This window comes from Gobio gobio, assembly GCF_949357685.1.
Source record: "Gobio gobio genome assembly, chromosome: 25".
NCBI lineage: Eukaryota > Metazoa > Chordata > Actinopteri > Cypriniformes > Gobionidae > Gobio > Gobio gobio.
The window spans coordinates 20,624,541-20,641,465 of record NC_137121.1 but is presented as its reverse complement, the minus strand read 5'-3'; the positions used below and the strand labels follow the sequence as shown (position 1 = coordinate 20,641,465).

General features: G+C 36.0%; 1 protein-coding gene across 3 annotated transcripts; it reads right to left on the bottom strand.

Moving 5' to 3' along the window:
- Positions 1–736: 736 nt before the first annotated feature.
- Positions 737–16,534, bottom strand: ckmt1 (creatine kinase, mitochondrial 1). 3 transcript variants are annotated; one of them, XM_079810359.1, is made up of 11 exons: positions 16,360–16,472; positions 15,056–15,112; positions 12,983–13,141; positions 10,188–10,386; positions 10,004–10,099; positions 8,310–8,531; positions 8,130–8,215; positions 4,862–4,985; positions 4,453–4,587; positions 4,064–4,189; positions 737–1,878 (listed from the first exon to the last, which is right to left on the bottom strand). In XM_079810359.1, exons 3-11 carry the CDS (start codon positions 13,132–13,134, stop codon positions 1,765–1,767), a joined length of 1,254 nt encoding a protein of 417 aa, XP_079666485.1. In that variant the 5' UTR covers positions 13,135–13,141; positions 15,056–15,112; positions 16,360–16,472; the 3' UTR covers positions 737–1,764. The 3 variants fall into 3 exon arrangements, with proteins under 3 accessions (XP_079666485.1, XP_079666484.1, XP_079666486.1); XM_079810358.1 differs by lacking the exon at positions 15,056–15,112 and having other exon boundaries at positions 16,360–16,534; XM_079810360.1 differs by lacking the exons at positions 15,056–15,112; positions 16,360–16,472 and adding an exon at positions 13,221–13,311.
- Positions 16,535–16,925: the final 391 nt, after the last annotated feature.

Below are 16,925 nucleotides of genomic sequence, written 5' to 3'. Positions count from 1 at the left end.
AAAAATGTCCAGGCTAATCCAAGCATTATAATGGTAGTGAATGGCAGCCCAAAATTTGAAGCTCAAAAAAGTGAAGATGGAAGGCGGTCTGGAGGAAGCTAGATATTTTACTTTATAACACGTTCAAAATGGATATTTTTCTTACACAAGCCCATCGATTCACTTCAGAAGGCCTTTATTAACCCCCTGGAGCCGTGTGGATTACTTTTATAATGGATGGATGGATGCTTTTTGTTTTGTTTTTTTAACAAATTAACTGTTAATTAATATTCTTTTGAGGATATTCGTAACAGTCTCACCTGGAACAATTGACAATCGTTCACATGGCAGAAGATTTTAATTTAATTAATGTAAAAAAGAAAGAAAAGAAGACGCCATCAATACTTTTTATCTGTTGTTGTGACACAGATCTGGCTTTCCTTAACCTGCACGACTGCTAAGAAATATGGAAACGGAAGAATGCTTTAGAAAACCTGCTCTGTGAGTTCTGTTCTCAGTCACTAACACTAGGGGGCGCTCACACCATGAAAGATGTGTATTTTTATTTTTGCACACTTCTAACCTGTGCTTCCAACCCATTCGCACTGATAAGTGTAAATAGTATTTACTAAATACTGTGTTATAAAGTGTAAACAAAGTATATTAGAACATAAGTAGACATTAGTAACATTAGTGTTAGTTACACAGCCTTGTATTCCATGCATGAATTATGATAACCTCAGTCTGGATTTTTTTTCCCTATGTGTTTTTATTGCTCTTAGGACATGAAAAACAAGATTTGAAAAAGTTTAAACTAAAGATATACTGTATTAAACATAGCCTAATAAAGTTGTCACACATGCTCTGTGTCTGTCCTTGGACCTTTCCGTTGAAGTGTTTCCTGTGCTTTATTTTGTAGTTCTTTGTAGTTTTTCACGTTGATTAGTCTGCCCCAGGCGTATCTTGTTTCCTCGTTACTGTTGTTAAGCTTGTTTGCCCCTGTGTATTTATAGCCCTTGTGTTTCATTTGCTCTCTGTCAGTTGTTGAATATTATGGTCCCTGTTTTATGTTCCTTGTGTTTGTTACTTGTTTATTTATTAACACCCTGCACGTAGATCCATGCCTCAGAGAGTTTGACGCTCTCACCGGCGGCGGTGTGAACGCACAGTCAGCCTGCTCAGTCCAGTTCTCCGGATGGAACAACAGTAATAACACGGCCATATTGTGTGTATTTAACAAACCAAATAAAAACGTATAACATTTTCTCCCAATCTAAAATAAATACCTGGAAAATTTTACGTGTCAGTGCACACTTGTGACAACTGTCAGCATAATATAAAAACATGACTTACCACCTTTAAACATTAATTATTGAAATAGTAATTTTGGCTTTCATGTATAAAAACAGTAAAACACACAATAAAACACTCCAATATCTTTCAGCAATTTTTTTATCGTCAATATATTTGACAAATTTAATTTGAATTTATTTAAATGTATATTTGATCTGTTTAATTCTCTTGACACCTGAGGCAATTCATGATAATGGCTATAATAGTATTATTGCAACACAATCAAGTTACAAATGTGACAGGTCAATAGCGCCACATTAACACAATCATGATGAAGGCTACATTCACTACTGTTTTATACTGGAGTGTTTATACAGTCTGATGTAACACAGAGGCATGCTTATGGATCAGTATCAGCAGAATATTGAAGGAGAGAGGAACACACAAGAGGGAGGAGCCAGGAGAAAGGAGGAGCTAAGAAAGACTGCCATTCTATTTAAACTGGCTGATGGGGGCAGGGACTTTGATGTCTTGTCCTTTTTCCAGTTTCTTCTCGCATTCAATGAGATAGTTCACTCCATCGATCACAGTCTGAACCAGTTGGACCTGAGCACATTTTGATAAAGACAAGTGATCATGGTGAGGTACTTTTTTCAGTTTTTCAAGGTATAGTGCACTCAAAATTGGAAATTCTGGCGTCATTTACTCACCAAAAATACTGTTACCATATCAGCTGATATATACCAGAAATTCTTTCCAGTATTATTGAAAACATTACATTTGAATAATTCAGAAAATTCTGAGCTTGCCAACGGGAAAAGACCTCTGTTACTGTCAATTCTGTTACATACTGTCAACATTGTTACTCTATCTTGGTAACGGAATTGTCAATTTGAAACTTTTTAGCCAAAAACTCCACTTGCTAGCATAACTGCTAAGAGCACATGGCACTAATGAAATCATTTTTAAAAGACTTTTAGACAACCCACTGTGTGATAAGCATAGACTGGGTGGAGCTGAAGTGACGTGACGACTAACAGATGGCAGATAAATGGCTATCCACCTGTCACTCAAAGTGGCCACGCCCTTAATTATGCAGAACTTTAAGGCTTTATATAATGTAAACAAATGAGTTATAAAAATATTCACCCCCTCACAGTTGTCATGAAGTGCAAAATTAGCCGTATAGACCAAAACCACAATTTGTACCAGGCTGTAAACATATTTTTTTCTGCTGTAAAGTTGGGCATTTTAACATGGAGCTCAATGAGATTCTGCCCCCTTCTGGAGCCTGCCCCTAGCGGCCAGTCGATGAACTGCAGTTTAAGTCACTTCCGTATTGGCTTCAAGAGAAACTGCGAGGTTGATGCTTGGTGATAAGTGATAAATTCTGTTTTCCTTTTGATATTGTCGTAACAGTTTTGATGTAAAAAAAGCAACTCTTGTTGTCAGAACTTTTTAGATTAAAATATTTTCTCAAGAGAAAGCCCACATACCTTTCAGTGCTACAGATCTGATCAGTGAGGGAAAGTGACATCATTTCCTGTATGTTATATAGTACATTGATACTTCCACCAATTTAAAGGCAAAGTATGGTATGGTAACAGAATTGACGCAAGATTTATGGACGCACATTTTTAAAAGATAAAAGTTATTTTTAAACAATTTAATGTTGTAGAATTAGGTAAATGACCATTTAGGGCTTTTATAATTAAAATAAATGAAATATTGCCAAAAGAAAAGTTAAATAAAATATTTTGATTACACAATAACACATGATGGAAGAAATACACAGACTAATTTGGACAACAAGAAATCATGATTTTCAACTATATAAGACACTTTTTACAGAAAATATTATATTGTTATGGCCTGTAACATCTTGTGATCCATGACAGTGAGTAACAAATTATAAAAATAATAAAAAATGTAACCATTTGAAAAAAGCAGGAAAAGAGAATGACTTTGGAATGACAGAGAATGACACCTAATTATAGAATCGCCCATATATACTATATAAAATCAGCTGATATATGGTACAGATATATTGTGGTGAGTAAATGTGTGCGTGCCGTGTTTATATATATATCTATATATATATCTATATATATATATATATATATATATATATATATATATATATATATATATATATATATATATATATATATATATATATATATATATATATATATATATATATATATATATATATATAATTTTTTTTTTTTTTTTTTTTTTTTTTTTTTTTTTTTGTTACATATCTATTTTACAGTATTTTACATTTAGATGGCATATGCCTTCATATAAAAGTCACTTTAAAACATATAATTTGAGTCTCATTTGAGTTCACTGTTTGCAAGTAGGGATGCAAATATATCGATACTATAACTGTTTTCTTTTCATATTAGAGATTTTAATTTTTTCCCCCTTTTATCTGTATTGTTGATATTGGAATGTTCATGCTCATTTCCTAAATTTGATTACTTTTGCTGTTATCTTAATCTTTAAAACACTAATAATTGAATAACATTGTTAAATGTAATCTTTAAAAAAATCTCATAATCAATATCCATGTTTTTCATACTGTACAATATAATTTTGTGATGACTAAAAATTCACTTTGCAGCATTTAAATAAATAAATAAATTCTATATAAATAGATTTTTTTAATGTTATTTTGAATTTAGACAAAACAGTATAGAATTGTGATATCATTATCTGAATTTTTTTCAGAACTTAAACCGTATTTATTATTCTTTTTGGCGCTTTGCACTTTGACACCACTGACCTCTGAATGACCCAGCCTGTCCAGATTGGAAATATCAAAAGTGCTTCCAACAGCCGCGGTGTCCACTCCTCCAGTCCCCCTTTTCTGGAGCCGCAGGTTATCCAGGATTTTGGGGAAACGAGTGTCCTGCAATAGAAAAGACATCATAAACATGCATGATTTTCCACTGGTTTTAATGGATTGTTATAAAGTGGATCAACTATTCATTTTAATGCACAACAGACATGATATAACATAAATGGGGGTCACCCTAACACCTAAAAATACTGTATTAAAATACATAACATGCATAAATAAATACATTAAATGCATTAACATTACCATGCAAAATGATTAAAATGGCATGGGCTAAATAGGAAGGAAAGGTAATATATTTCCAAATCAAGGACCTTGCTGAGGCGAGGAAGAGTAACATGGACGCCGGCTCGTAGCCCTGTGCCCAGGTTTGAAGGACAGGTGAGAATGTAACCCAGATGCTCGTTCCACATGAATTCCCAACCCTTCTCCTGAATTAGCCTCTCAACCTAAGGGACAAGGATAATACAAGAGTAATCTGTTGATCTAAAACAATAGAAAAGATGGTCGAAAATAAAACATACAGTGTTTATTTATGGTTTCCTTTTAGAACAAGCTACACACAGATGCATGCTTGGCAGGATGACTTGTTTACAACTGTATGTCCACAAAAGGGCATTGCTCAGCTGCAATAAACACAGCTGCAGCATGTCTGCTGGATAAATAATGGAGGCTTGTGTGGATTTAACAGTGACTGAGAGTCACACACATGTATGACCTCACCTCTAGGAGACCATTGCAGAAACGCTCAAAGACCCTCTTCATGTTGCCCCCCTTCTCCATGGAGATCACACGAGTGTGGTCTTCCTCGTTGACCCACACCAGGAAGGTTTTCTCGTTGTTGTGCCTGGAATTGAAAGGCATGTTTATTCTATAGCAATTGCATAACTATTGACGTGCCAATGTCTGTGGGCTGTACATACTGTATATGCTTTTAGAAAAGTTTTGGCCTGAATGAAGCTTTGAAGAGATCTCCAGGCTGTGCATTGACAAAATAGTGGGTGACACTTGATTTAAAAATGGCAGATTTGAATATTCAATCCTTATACTATCTAAAAGGACAATGAAGCAGGTTTAATGATTCTGGTTCCTCAGTGATTACATTAATGATTCTTAAATTGCATTGCATGAATATAGAAATATAGGAATTGCACTGCCTAAATAATTAATGCAATATCATTGCCATTTATAAATGTACAATTCTAGCAAAAAATGTGCTTACAGACTTATAATGACTTTTCATTCTTCTTCTTTTAGAGGCGGCAATACTATACACTGTACAAAATAATTAATTGGTTTGAGTAGGGCAAACTCAAATTAAACAAAGTTCAAACAAATGAACTTTTATGAGTATTTAGAACTTTCCTTTTCTTTGAGTTCACGAAACTGATACATTTGAAGTAATCTGAATTGTTTCATTGTTTTAAGTTTTATGAACTTGTTTCTTTTAATTTAGACTAACTTAAATTTAACCGAAACTGGGCTGGGATTTCCATTTCCCAGCATGCTTTGCCATGGCACTTGAAAGGGAGAATAAATGCTCAAACTAAGTGTTATATGTTTGTTTGTTTTTTTGCAAAATGAATGTTGAGTGGGAGATTTAGTAATGTTTAAATATTTGCTTTGCTATTTTAGTTTAGAATAGCTTATGTTTTGTGTTTTTTTAAGGGGTTTCCATCATGGTGATGAGTGGAGCATGAGCTTGGTTTGAGAAAAGATTTGTTAAATGTTCTATATTTGCTATGCTATGCTAATCTTATCAAAACATTGTGTTACTAATTTTAATTTGCTGAATTAGCTAGTTATAGGTAGCTAAATTGCCACTTCTAAAAAATATTGAAATGGAGTTAAATGTATGAATTAACTTACTAAAAAATTTCAAGTTAAGAGCAATTAAAATGTACGAGTAAAAAACAGAAATCTGCAGTTCTGCTTACTTAAAAATTTGATATAACTACAGATGGGCGATATTACTTATTTTGTTTTCGATACGATACCGATACTTTCAAGGCCAGTATCACCAATATCGATATCGATACGATACTTATAAATTGAACTTTTTTATTATTATTAAATTATTAAAATTACTAAGAATGAAATGGGTAAAGAAACCCACTTAACATCATATTTGAAAGGTATTTTAACATTCAATATGCCTTAATTACAACTTATTAGATCATATTTTTGTACACATGGTTAAAATAGGTTTACTTGTAGTGGTAACCATGGAAATTTACAAATACTAGTTGAACTATGGTCACTGTAGTAAAGAAAATATTTTCATAAGGGACTGCCAGTGACAGGACGTTGCACCCATAAAATGCAACCTTTTTATTCTGACATGATTTATATTAATATTAGTTACAGAATAGAACATGATCAATATCAACTTTTAACATTACATTTAAAGAGTGTAATTGCACTATGTAGGCTACAATTTCTATTTCTTTATTAGGAAATAACTCAAACAAATGTTTTTGTCTTCTGATGAGTATTGTTCAGAGCTGCGTTTTTGTCAACTATTCGGGTTTACAGTATATTAAACAATAATATTGAAAAAAGGAAATGGAAACATTTAATTTATTATTATTATTTATAAAACACTACTTATAAAATGCAAAATCTCTATCTTTAACTACACATTGTCATATAAAAAAGCAGTAACTACACTGCTTTAGGTTTAGCGGTATGTTTTTGATTAAGGAAAAAGGACAAACTGAGGCATTTGTTCAGGAATCGGACTGCACTAGTTTCTTAATATGTTTTTGATTCAGTAAAAAGGATCAAGGCATTTGATCGGATTCGGACCACGTTTCGGACCACAAAATATACGTTGCGTATATTTTTTTCGGACCACGTATTTTTTTTGATTCAGTAAAAGAACCAGCTCATTAGTCATTTGTTTGGAAATTTGACAACGTTTGCTGCACTGTATGCATCTGATTCAATAACAAGAACCACCTCATTAGAGTCATTTGTTTGTGAATCGGACTACATTGACTGTGCTATATATTTTTGATTTCCATTCAAAAGGACCAACTATTTAGAGTTATTTATTTGGGAGTCATACTGCACTGATTGTACTGTTTTTTTCTTTCATTTACAAAAACATCCAACCAGTCATTAGTTCAGACTACACAGGTGGTGTTTGTTGCGTATTTTGTACATAGGCAAAAGAATGCAGGCATCATTCAGTTCTCTTATTTTTAAAGTCCCCATGAAATCCATTTATTGTTGACCATTTATTTTAAAGTTGACCATTTATTTTAATGGAATATTGCAGTATTTTTTATAAACAATTTATCCGTGCACATCATTATTTTGTTTAAAATTCATGTTTCCACACAATCTTTAATCATAATAACTTCCCCACCCTCTTGCAGCATAATCTCTTCTCTTTTCTGATGATGTGTTTACTGGCGTGAGGGGGGACAACCTGTCACTCAAATGAGATCGACCAATAGCAAACCACAACCATCCAATCAGTTCCCAATAGACAAAATCTGTCTCACCTTACATTTTTTCCTAGTTCGAGAAGTTTCACTTTGATATATACGTCACAATAGGGAAGAAAATTCTATCACAACTTCCATTTCATGCAGACTTAAAAATAAGCACCTTTTCTCGGTTCCCAAACCTAGTTACGCATGACCTTATTTCATTTTAATTTCATTGTAATGCCGTAAGAAGTGCTTTCTTAGCTCAAAAACCATCAGGGTATTAAACCTAAGGTAATTTCCAAATTAAGCCTGGCAACGTTGGCACACTTTCGCTTGCAGGCAGGAGGAAGAAGAGGAAAAAAAGAGGATGAATAATACAAGAGATGTAAGTGAGCCATGGCTACACTCCGGGATCGATATCAGACCACAGCAATAGCCCGTAGAGGTTGCTTCAGGCTATTTCTGTGTGTAATGCAGTCCTGTCAGAAGGCATTGTTTGCCATCAAACTCCTCCAGCACCCATTTTGGCCTTCTTGCAAAGTTACACTCACCAAATGCCTCTTGCGTCGGGCCAGTCGCGAGCCATGCCAGCACATGTCAGCAGGGGCGACACAGGCTTATCAAATAGGAAGTGATCCTATACAGCAAAACAAAAGGTCAGCATGAATATTTTTTGTGTTGAGCCAACAGTCAACAATCGTGTGGCATATCCCGTTTGTGAATATACCCACATCGATAAGCTGCTGCTGCTCTTGGTCAGTCATTTGAGTGAGGCTGTAGTATTTTCCTGCCAAATCTCCTTTTAGGCCCGCCAAGGCATCAATCACAACCCTCTCCACCTCTCTGCGCTCAGCACGGGTGCAGGCCGGCGGCAGACTCAGGCCTCGGATACTCCTACCTGTCCTGACTCGAGACGACAGCACATACTTCTCATCAAAGTTGCCTCCCCGTATCTGATGGGACGAAAGTAGGACACACATAATGGAAGTAACTTGAAACTTTAAGGAAACTTTTTTTTTTGACCTCATGCTGTAATTTTGTGTTTGAAATGGTGGTGGTGTAAATAAAATTTTAAGTCAAAGTTTTCACAATAAGATCTATAACATGCATTTGGGAAATAGATTGGGTAAATTTTCATTTCATGCTGTCTTTAAATATTTTAGAATAAAATGTGCGACTTCTTTGTCTTGCCAAGACTAATTTCATAGCTAGCATTTTATGCATACAATTAATATATTCCCATTTTTTTGATATACTGAAATATCATATGGAAATCTGCGGGAATTAGTAGAATTAACGTTATGTGCAACCCCGTGCGAAATTCAGACCGGTCACACCAATACTAACACGCTGTCATGAGGAAAAATCCAGAAAAACCCCTGTTCGCAATGTCCAGAGGGTTAACTGGACTGAATGAGAGGAGGCGGTGCGTGTCAACTCGCTGTCGGTCGGAGAGGAGAGGAGAGTGCAGCTGATATATCGATACTGTAGAAAATTAGTATCGTATCGTTTCAGATATTTCAGTATCGATACATATCGAAATATGGATTTTTTTGAGTAACTCTAGTAGGCATACACACAGGTTCGAAGACTCGTTCTCTCGCCCCCTACAGTGCAATTCGGCTAGGTATACATGCGCGCTAAAATATCAAGGTGAAATTCATCATAGCTTGCATAGTATAGACCCAGCTCCCAACCCAACTTTGAGAATAGATTAACAGCAATATTTTTTTTATCGCCGATAAGAGTCTCACGTTAACGCAGCACTTTAACGCAGATAACGGCTCACCACTAATATATATATATAAAACAATCTAGTAGTGTAATGCTAATACATTTCTAATGAGCTGAAATTCCATTGAAATGTTCTTGTAGTACATTAAATTGACGCTTCAAATATATATTTATATAGGCTATTCTAACTGTAGATTAAGTAGTGTGAAAAATCAAGTAGTGTATGAAAGTGTATTTTAAACGAGTTGTAAAGAAATACACTTAAATTGCACTAAATGTTCTTGTACTTGAATTGGTTCCAATTTAATATACTAAAATATATTGCAAATAGCTTAAAATTGATCTTAAGCATATCTTGAAATACACTTCATTAAGCTGTTTCAAAATAATACACTTGATACACACTTGTTTAAATATATTATGTCCAAAAAAGCACAATTTCATATATATATATATATATATATATATATATATATATATATATATAACATTTGTTTATTTTAAGATTAAACATCTGGGTTTATAAATCTATAAATAAATAAAAGTATTCTATGAAAGCTATATTTAAAAAAAAGCATTTTAAAATTATCAAAAATAAATTATACTGTCAATATTTTCATGTGCTCTAATATGTTCATGAATCACGCTACACGTTTAATGTTGCATGTGTAGCTAAAACATTCCCACATACCTTACTGGCATCCAGATCAGTGGGGTGTTTCATGTTGCAGGGGTCATAACCATTGTGCCTTTCTTTGATGACTGGGTTAAAGAGATCAGCAAAGACCTGCATAAAACACGTTTGACGTAGTTTATTCCCCCCAAAATGCTGATCTCTTAATATGCCAAATGTGTGATATATAATATCCTCTCACCTCATATGACTCCTCATCTCCTGCCACCATTCCTACTGTCTTTATAAAGGGGTGGCCTGGGTTGTCCACACCAGTTTGGATAGCTTCGTCCAAAGTGTAACCATTCGGAGTGGATTTATCACACAGCTTTGCATATATGGCAGGACTCAGGTGACTGGCCATACAGTTATTGTGCTTGCGCAAATCTGGATATTCAGCACTGTTGGGGAAAATAAAAGCCTTCATTTGAAAACTAAGGACCATGGCTGTGTCTAAAAAACAATGAGCTGCCTTCCAATAAGGACAACTTTTTTTGAGCATCAAAAGTGTGTTCCGATTCCGAACATGTTAAAGCCTATCGAGCGGTGTTTGTTCAGACGATTTGGCGTACTAGAACGTCACAGATGCGTTCCAAACATGTCAATATCTAGAGTTGCCAATCTCAATAGGTTTTCAGGCACAGCCAATGTTCAATCACAACATGTGCATGTTTTGTGATACAATGTGAATTACGAGAATTACATTAATGTATCCATAAAGGTGTTTGTTCAGAGGATTTGGCGTACTAGAACGTCAAAATCTAGAGTTTCCAATCTCAGGTTTTCACAATCTCAATCACAGAGCCCTCCTCAGCTCTACAGCGCCCCCACAGTTTCCAATGTTCCAATTTGTGGTGAGAAATGGAACTGCAGGCGCTCTAATTGAGAGCCATTTGGGTAGATTTCAGACTTTTTCACGTAAACCTCACTCCAGACCAAGACGATATGTGTTTGCATCAGGTCAGTAACTAGTTGACATGTCTGTTCTTCCTATGTGGAGTAGCGTATCAAATTAATGAAAGTATAAATCCTTTATTTTAAACATGCTCATGTGCATAGCCTTTAAATACAGTTATGTTGTGTTTTATGTTTGTTCTGAGAATAGACATGACTAGACTGTGAGTGTTGTAACATGGGGCTAGATGTAACACTGTACACTCTACTCATACACTCCCATATTCTTTTTGAGCTCACAGGAGAAATTGCATGTGAATGTAAGCAAATTTGTAGATTTTATGACAAAAATATATATATTTTCAGATAATACATTTTTCATCAAGTTTATTTTTTGCCTAGCAATCATTGAATTGTAGGTACAGTTATTTAACTTAGCTATTTAATGTGATACTTTATATTTATGCTAACTTCAAACCTACAAGCTAAAACAGTTAGCTAAGTTATGGCTGTTAGGGGTGGGGATAGTTGTAACAGTTTATTAAAAATGTTACAACCAACCCCAAGTGTGAGTCCAGTTATCAATCCTCTGTTGAGGCAAAATCACGTGAGTTCTTTTTTAAAATTGCGTATCGAGGGATTTTTTCAGTAAATGTGTTTCCATCATAGCTTATGCGCATGTCTTCTAACCAGCTAAAATTGGATCTGCCTCAATTGAACACTCTAACAAATGCGGGGTTAAAAACAACCCAAGTTGGGTTGAAAATGGACTAACCCAGCAATTGAGTTGTTTTAACACAGTGAATGGGTCGTTTTAACCCACCGGTTGGGTTAAAAATGTTTGCTTAAAACAACCCAATCGCTGGGTTAGTCCATTTTCAACCCAACTTGGGTTGTTTTTAACCTAGCATTTTTTAGAGGGAACGGACAAGTTTTTTGTGCACATAATTAGAATTGATGCGGATCTTGATGTTTCCATACAGATTTTTTATGCAATATCTCAAAATTCACATATCTTGGAAACTAGTGACTGATGTCATTTGAATTATGCAGTAGAAAATACATAGCAGACTCCCCAGACCAATGTTCAATTTTAAATTGAGCTCGGTCTGGTGATAGCCAGACAAGACTGAACCCTTATGTGACAGGAATACAGTACACTTAAAACGCACACTCACACAAACACGCACAGCAATTTTGCACTACATTTAATGTCCTAAAAAAATACAATATAATGTTCTTTTGTCCGTTTAAATTGATCATGTCGTTCAAAACTGTTCTTTCTTTGTTCTTCAATGATGTTTATGCAAAAATTGGATAGTGTGGGTGTTATTTCAGCAAATGACCTCTCAGTGTTACATCTATCCTCAGCTAGTGTTATAAACTGATTGTAACAACTGAACTCTTTGTATTTGACATTAACTCACATAATATGTGATTGTGTAGTACACGATTAAGTGAGTTATATTTGTAGCAGACACATGCGGCTACAATGTATCAAAATTTGAGACTTCTAGCACAAACAACCACTGAGTTACTGATCCTCAAACAAAAAGCGTTACAACTGTCTCGTAATAGTCCTATATGTCAATCATCATTAGAGCGCCACCTTCAGACAGAATAACGCAAGGACATTAGAATTCAACCAAAAATGTGTCTGATGTTATCAACGATTAGAATTTAAAGCGTATCATAAACTAGCGCTATAAGACCCAGAATCTACCCTACCTAAATTTACGGCCAGGAGCCGCTAATGACAAAACCTAGCCTATGTGCATTCATCAGGCATCTTACACATGAAAGGTGTGAAAATGAAAACGGTCCATTGGAGAGTTTAATAGTACTGTGTTTAAAAGATGCAGTATTCAGATCTACATCATGGAATAAAGGTTAAAAAAAAAAGGTCTAAATATAATATAATAAAATAATCTTTTATCGCCACGCGACCGTGGAACTAGATCATTCCTGGCTCCTACTAATGAACATTTTTGACACCCATGCATTTGTGCAAAACAATATATGGCTTGTGTGCCATTGCATCACAATATTTCATTGTCCTTGTACGATTTTGTCGTTATGAGAACCGGGTATGGCTGTATTTACCTAGAAGGATAGATTCTCCGGACATTCGATCCTGCATTGACATGCTGCTCCCGATTCAGGAAGAATCCGACGGTTAGAGATCCCGCGCCGACCAGCGACAAGATGCCCACCTTCCTTTTACTGGACAAAACCCGGGCGAAGCTGCTTGCCATTTTAACCCTACAAAAGCAGACGAGATGTCTCCAGATGAATGCGTTATTGAAGAATGGACAGACAGAAGGATAGACACTGGGATTACTGGAGGATGCAGGGGAATGCTGCGGGTATCTGCCCTTCTCCCAACACTACTGCCGTCCGATCACCCTCCCCTTCAAGACGTGATGATTCAGAATCTCACCGAGACCAGTGCAGCTTCTCCCACCCCTTACAGTAAACCAGTCAACCTGACCTATTTCATTAGGGTCGTGAAATGTTATTAATGATGTCTTAAGGAGTTTTAGGGCACCAAAGGTGAACAATAAATGTGTTGTTAACCTTGAAGCACCTGGCCATATTATTGGACCATGTACGTGACTTTGAAGCCCATTGGTGCAGCTTCACCTGTATCGTGAAGGAACACACGCCCGTCTGCAGCATGAGCATGCGCAATAGGGGTTGAGGATAATGAGTGGCACCGTTACATAAATTATATGGCTGTTTAGATATAGGTTGAGATCATTTCGATGGTTGTGATACTATGACTAGACTGTGACTAGCTTAACTTGTGGAACATTGCACCTAAGAGCCTTACAAGCTCACCTTTGGAATTAAGAAAGTTAAAAAAGCTACAATTAAAATGGATGGCTCCGGTTCTGTTATGGAAGGGACTATTTATAGCAGAAAGATGCCACTTAGCCTAAAGAATGTGCTTGAATTATTTTTATTTTTTTAAGTCTTTATATTATATTTAGCTATATATAACATAACAAAAACAAGACACTCAAGGCTGTGCTGCATTGATGCATGATTATATTAGAGTACAATTGCAAATAAATCCACAAGAAAGCATTTCACATCACATTCTAAAAGTTTTCCCACGTTTCCCACAAATCTAATGAATTTAACCCATTTGTGACCCTGGACCACAAAACCAGTCATAAGGGTAAATTCTTTTAAATTAAGATTTATACATAATCTGAAAGCTGAATACATTTCCATTGATGTGATTTCTTAGGATATATGGCAATATTTGGCCGAGATACAACTTTTTTGAAAATCTGGAATCTGAGGGTGCAAAAATAAATAAATAATACATGTTTGATATATTTACAGTAGGATATTTTCAAAATATCTTCATGGAACATAATCTTTACTTAATATCCGAATGATTTTTGGTGAAAAATTGATAATTTTGACCCATACAATGTGTTGCTGGCTATTGCCACAAATATACCCGTGCGACTTATGATTGGTTTTGTGGTCCAGGGTCACATTTAACTCTACCAGTAACAACTTAATTAAAGTCTTCTGTAAGTCATATGACCAGATACTGTGATCTCCATGAAACCCCTATATCATACAACGACCATACACTCACCTAAATGATTATTAGGAACACCTGTTAAATTTCTCATTAATGCAATTATCAAATCAACCAATCACATGGCAGTTGCTTCAATGCATTTAGAGGTGTGGTCCTGGTCAAGACAATCTCCTGAACTCCAAACTGAATGTCAGAATGGGAAAGAAAGGTGATTTAAGCAATTTTGAGCGTGGCATGGTTGTTGGTGCCAGACGGGCCGGTCTGAGTATTTCACAATGGGATTTTCACGCACAACCATTTCTAGGGTTTACAAAGAATGGTGTGAAAAGGGAAAAACATCCAGTATCCAGTACATCCGGCAGTCCTGTGGGCGAAAATGCCTTGTTGATGCTAGAGGTCAGAGGAGAATGGGCCGACTGATTCAAGCTGATGGAAGAGCAACTTTGACTGAAATAACCACTCGTTACAACCGAGGTATGCAACAAAGCATTTGTGAAGCCACAACACACACAACCTTGAGGCGGATGGGCTACAACAGCAGAAGACCCCACCGGGTACCACTCATCTCCACTGCAAATAGGAAAAAGAGGCTACAATTTGCACGAGCTCACCAAAATTGGACAGTTGAAGACTGGAAAAATGTTGCCTGGTCTGATGAGTCTCGATTTCTGTTGAGACATTCAGATGGTAGAGTTAGAATTTGGCGTAAACAGAATGAGAATATGGATCCATCATGCCTTGTTACCACTGTGCAGGCTGGTGGTGGTGGTGTAATGGTGTGGGGGATGTTTTGTTGGCACACTTTAGGCCCCTTAGTGCCAATTGGGCATCGTTTAAATGCCACGGTCTACCTGAGCATTGTTTCTGACCATGTCCATCCCTTTATGACCACCATGTACCCATCATCTGATGGCTACTTCCAGCAGGATAATGCACCATGTCACACAGCTCGAATCATTTCAAATTGGTTTCTTGAACATGACAATGAGTTCACTGTACTAAAATGGCCCCCACAGTCACCAGATCTCAACCCAATAGAGCATCTTTGGGATGTGGTGGAACGGGAGCTTTGTGCCCTGGATGTGCATCCCACAAATCTCCATCAACTGCAAGATGCTATCCTATCAATATAGGCCAACATTTCTAAAGAATGCTTTCAGCACATTGTTGAATCAATGCCACGTAGAATTAAGGCAGTTCTGAAGGCGAAAGGGGGTCAAACACAGTATTAGTATGATGTTCCTAATAATCCTTTAGGTGAGTGTATATGGCACAGATAATATTTGAAGGGTCTATTATTAATAGTATTAAGATTTCTCTGCCATGATCACACATCAGTGGTCGAATTTATGACCGGTCTGGGAACTCTTAAACCTTATTTTGTCATTCTCAAGGCATGTAGTTTGATTTCTTGGACACCAAACAGTGGTTGTTTAGCTGGAAAACATTTAGGAATAAATGGGTTAACCTACATTCATCATAAACCTGAATTAGGCCTAACCCTCCAGACAGATTCATAGCATTCACTGGTCTTAGTTGGGATGAAAATCCCTAGTTTAAACCATTCCACTTGGATTCTTTGCAGAAATCATGTGAAATAAACAAGAGAATTACCGTCGGCAAAACTAACTAAAGCCTGTATAATAATCCCTTTCTGTTCTGTACAGCAAGCTGGTCATTATTGTGAGATTAAATCAGTGTTTAAATGATGCAAGCCAGAAATGCCATTGAGTGAATTGCAGACTTTGGATAATACAAGGATATTTCTTAGGCAATGCAGTGCAAACGTGGAATGTTTAATCAAACATGTCATTTATCAAATGTCCAAGAGGACACTAGAAAAATGAATGATATATTATTTCTTTATGAACAGTCTATGCATATTTGAAATGAAATTTGAAAGCTTACTAGATACCTTTTCAATCCGCTGAAGTTGGTCTTATCTTCTGAATTACAGGAACCAGGTACAAGGGCAATGCTTTTGCTTTCTTCAATACAGCGAGCAGAAATAGGTGTGTCCTTCTTTATTACAGTGCCATGGGGTGGCAAGACTTCCGTATGCTTGACCTGCCACCGTAACACACAAGTAGCAGTGTGCCATTCATTCATTGGTTGGTTAATGCTGCCTAATGTTTCCTGGTAACAAAATCACGATTTCTTATCTGTATCCAGTGTCATCAGAGCTGGGCCGGAGATAATGAATCGGTTCAAAGGTCTCTGTGAGGACCGGATAAATGACACAGCCTACACATTCTTTTTAAACAGATATGTACAAGTTGAACATCAATGAAAAAATCAATATCACTCAAAATCAACTAAACATTGTTACAAAGGAAATCTAAATATGAAAAACAGTAACAAAATAATATTCAGCTTATGGTCATTAATGTCTTTATAATCTGTATTGTTTAATAACTGATAAACTGAACTGTTTAGTCTTAATGGAAACTTTAAAGCGAAAATGGAAACTGCCCATAAATA

What these genes read in the sequence shown, in the direction of transcription:
- ckmt1 (XM_079810358.1), bottom strand. Translation starts at nt 13,134, where the DNA reads ATGGCAAGCAGCTTCGCCCGGGTTTTGTCCAGTAAAAGGAAGGTGGGC. An exon ending in CTGATCTGGATGCCAGTAAG is followed by an intron (nt 8,532 to 10,003) that starts GTATGTGGGAAT and finishes TCGTCCCATCAG; the next exon opens with ATACGGGGAGGCAACTTTGA. An exon ending in CCCGACGCAAGAGGCATTTG is followed by an intron (nt 4,986 to 8,129) that starts GTGAGTGTAACT and finishes TTTCAATTCCAG; the next exon opens with GCACAACAACGAGAAAACCT.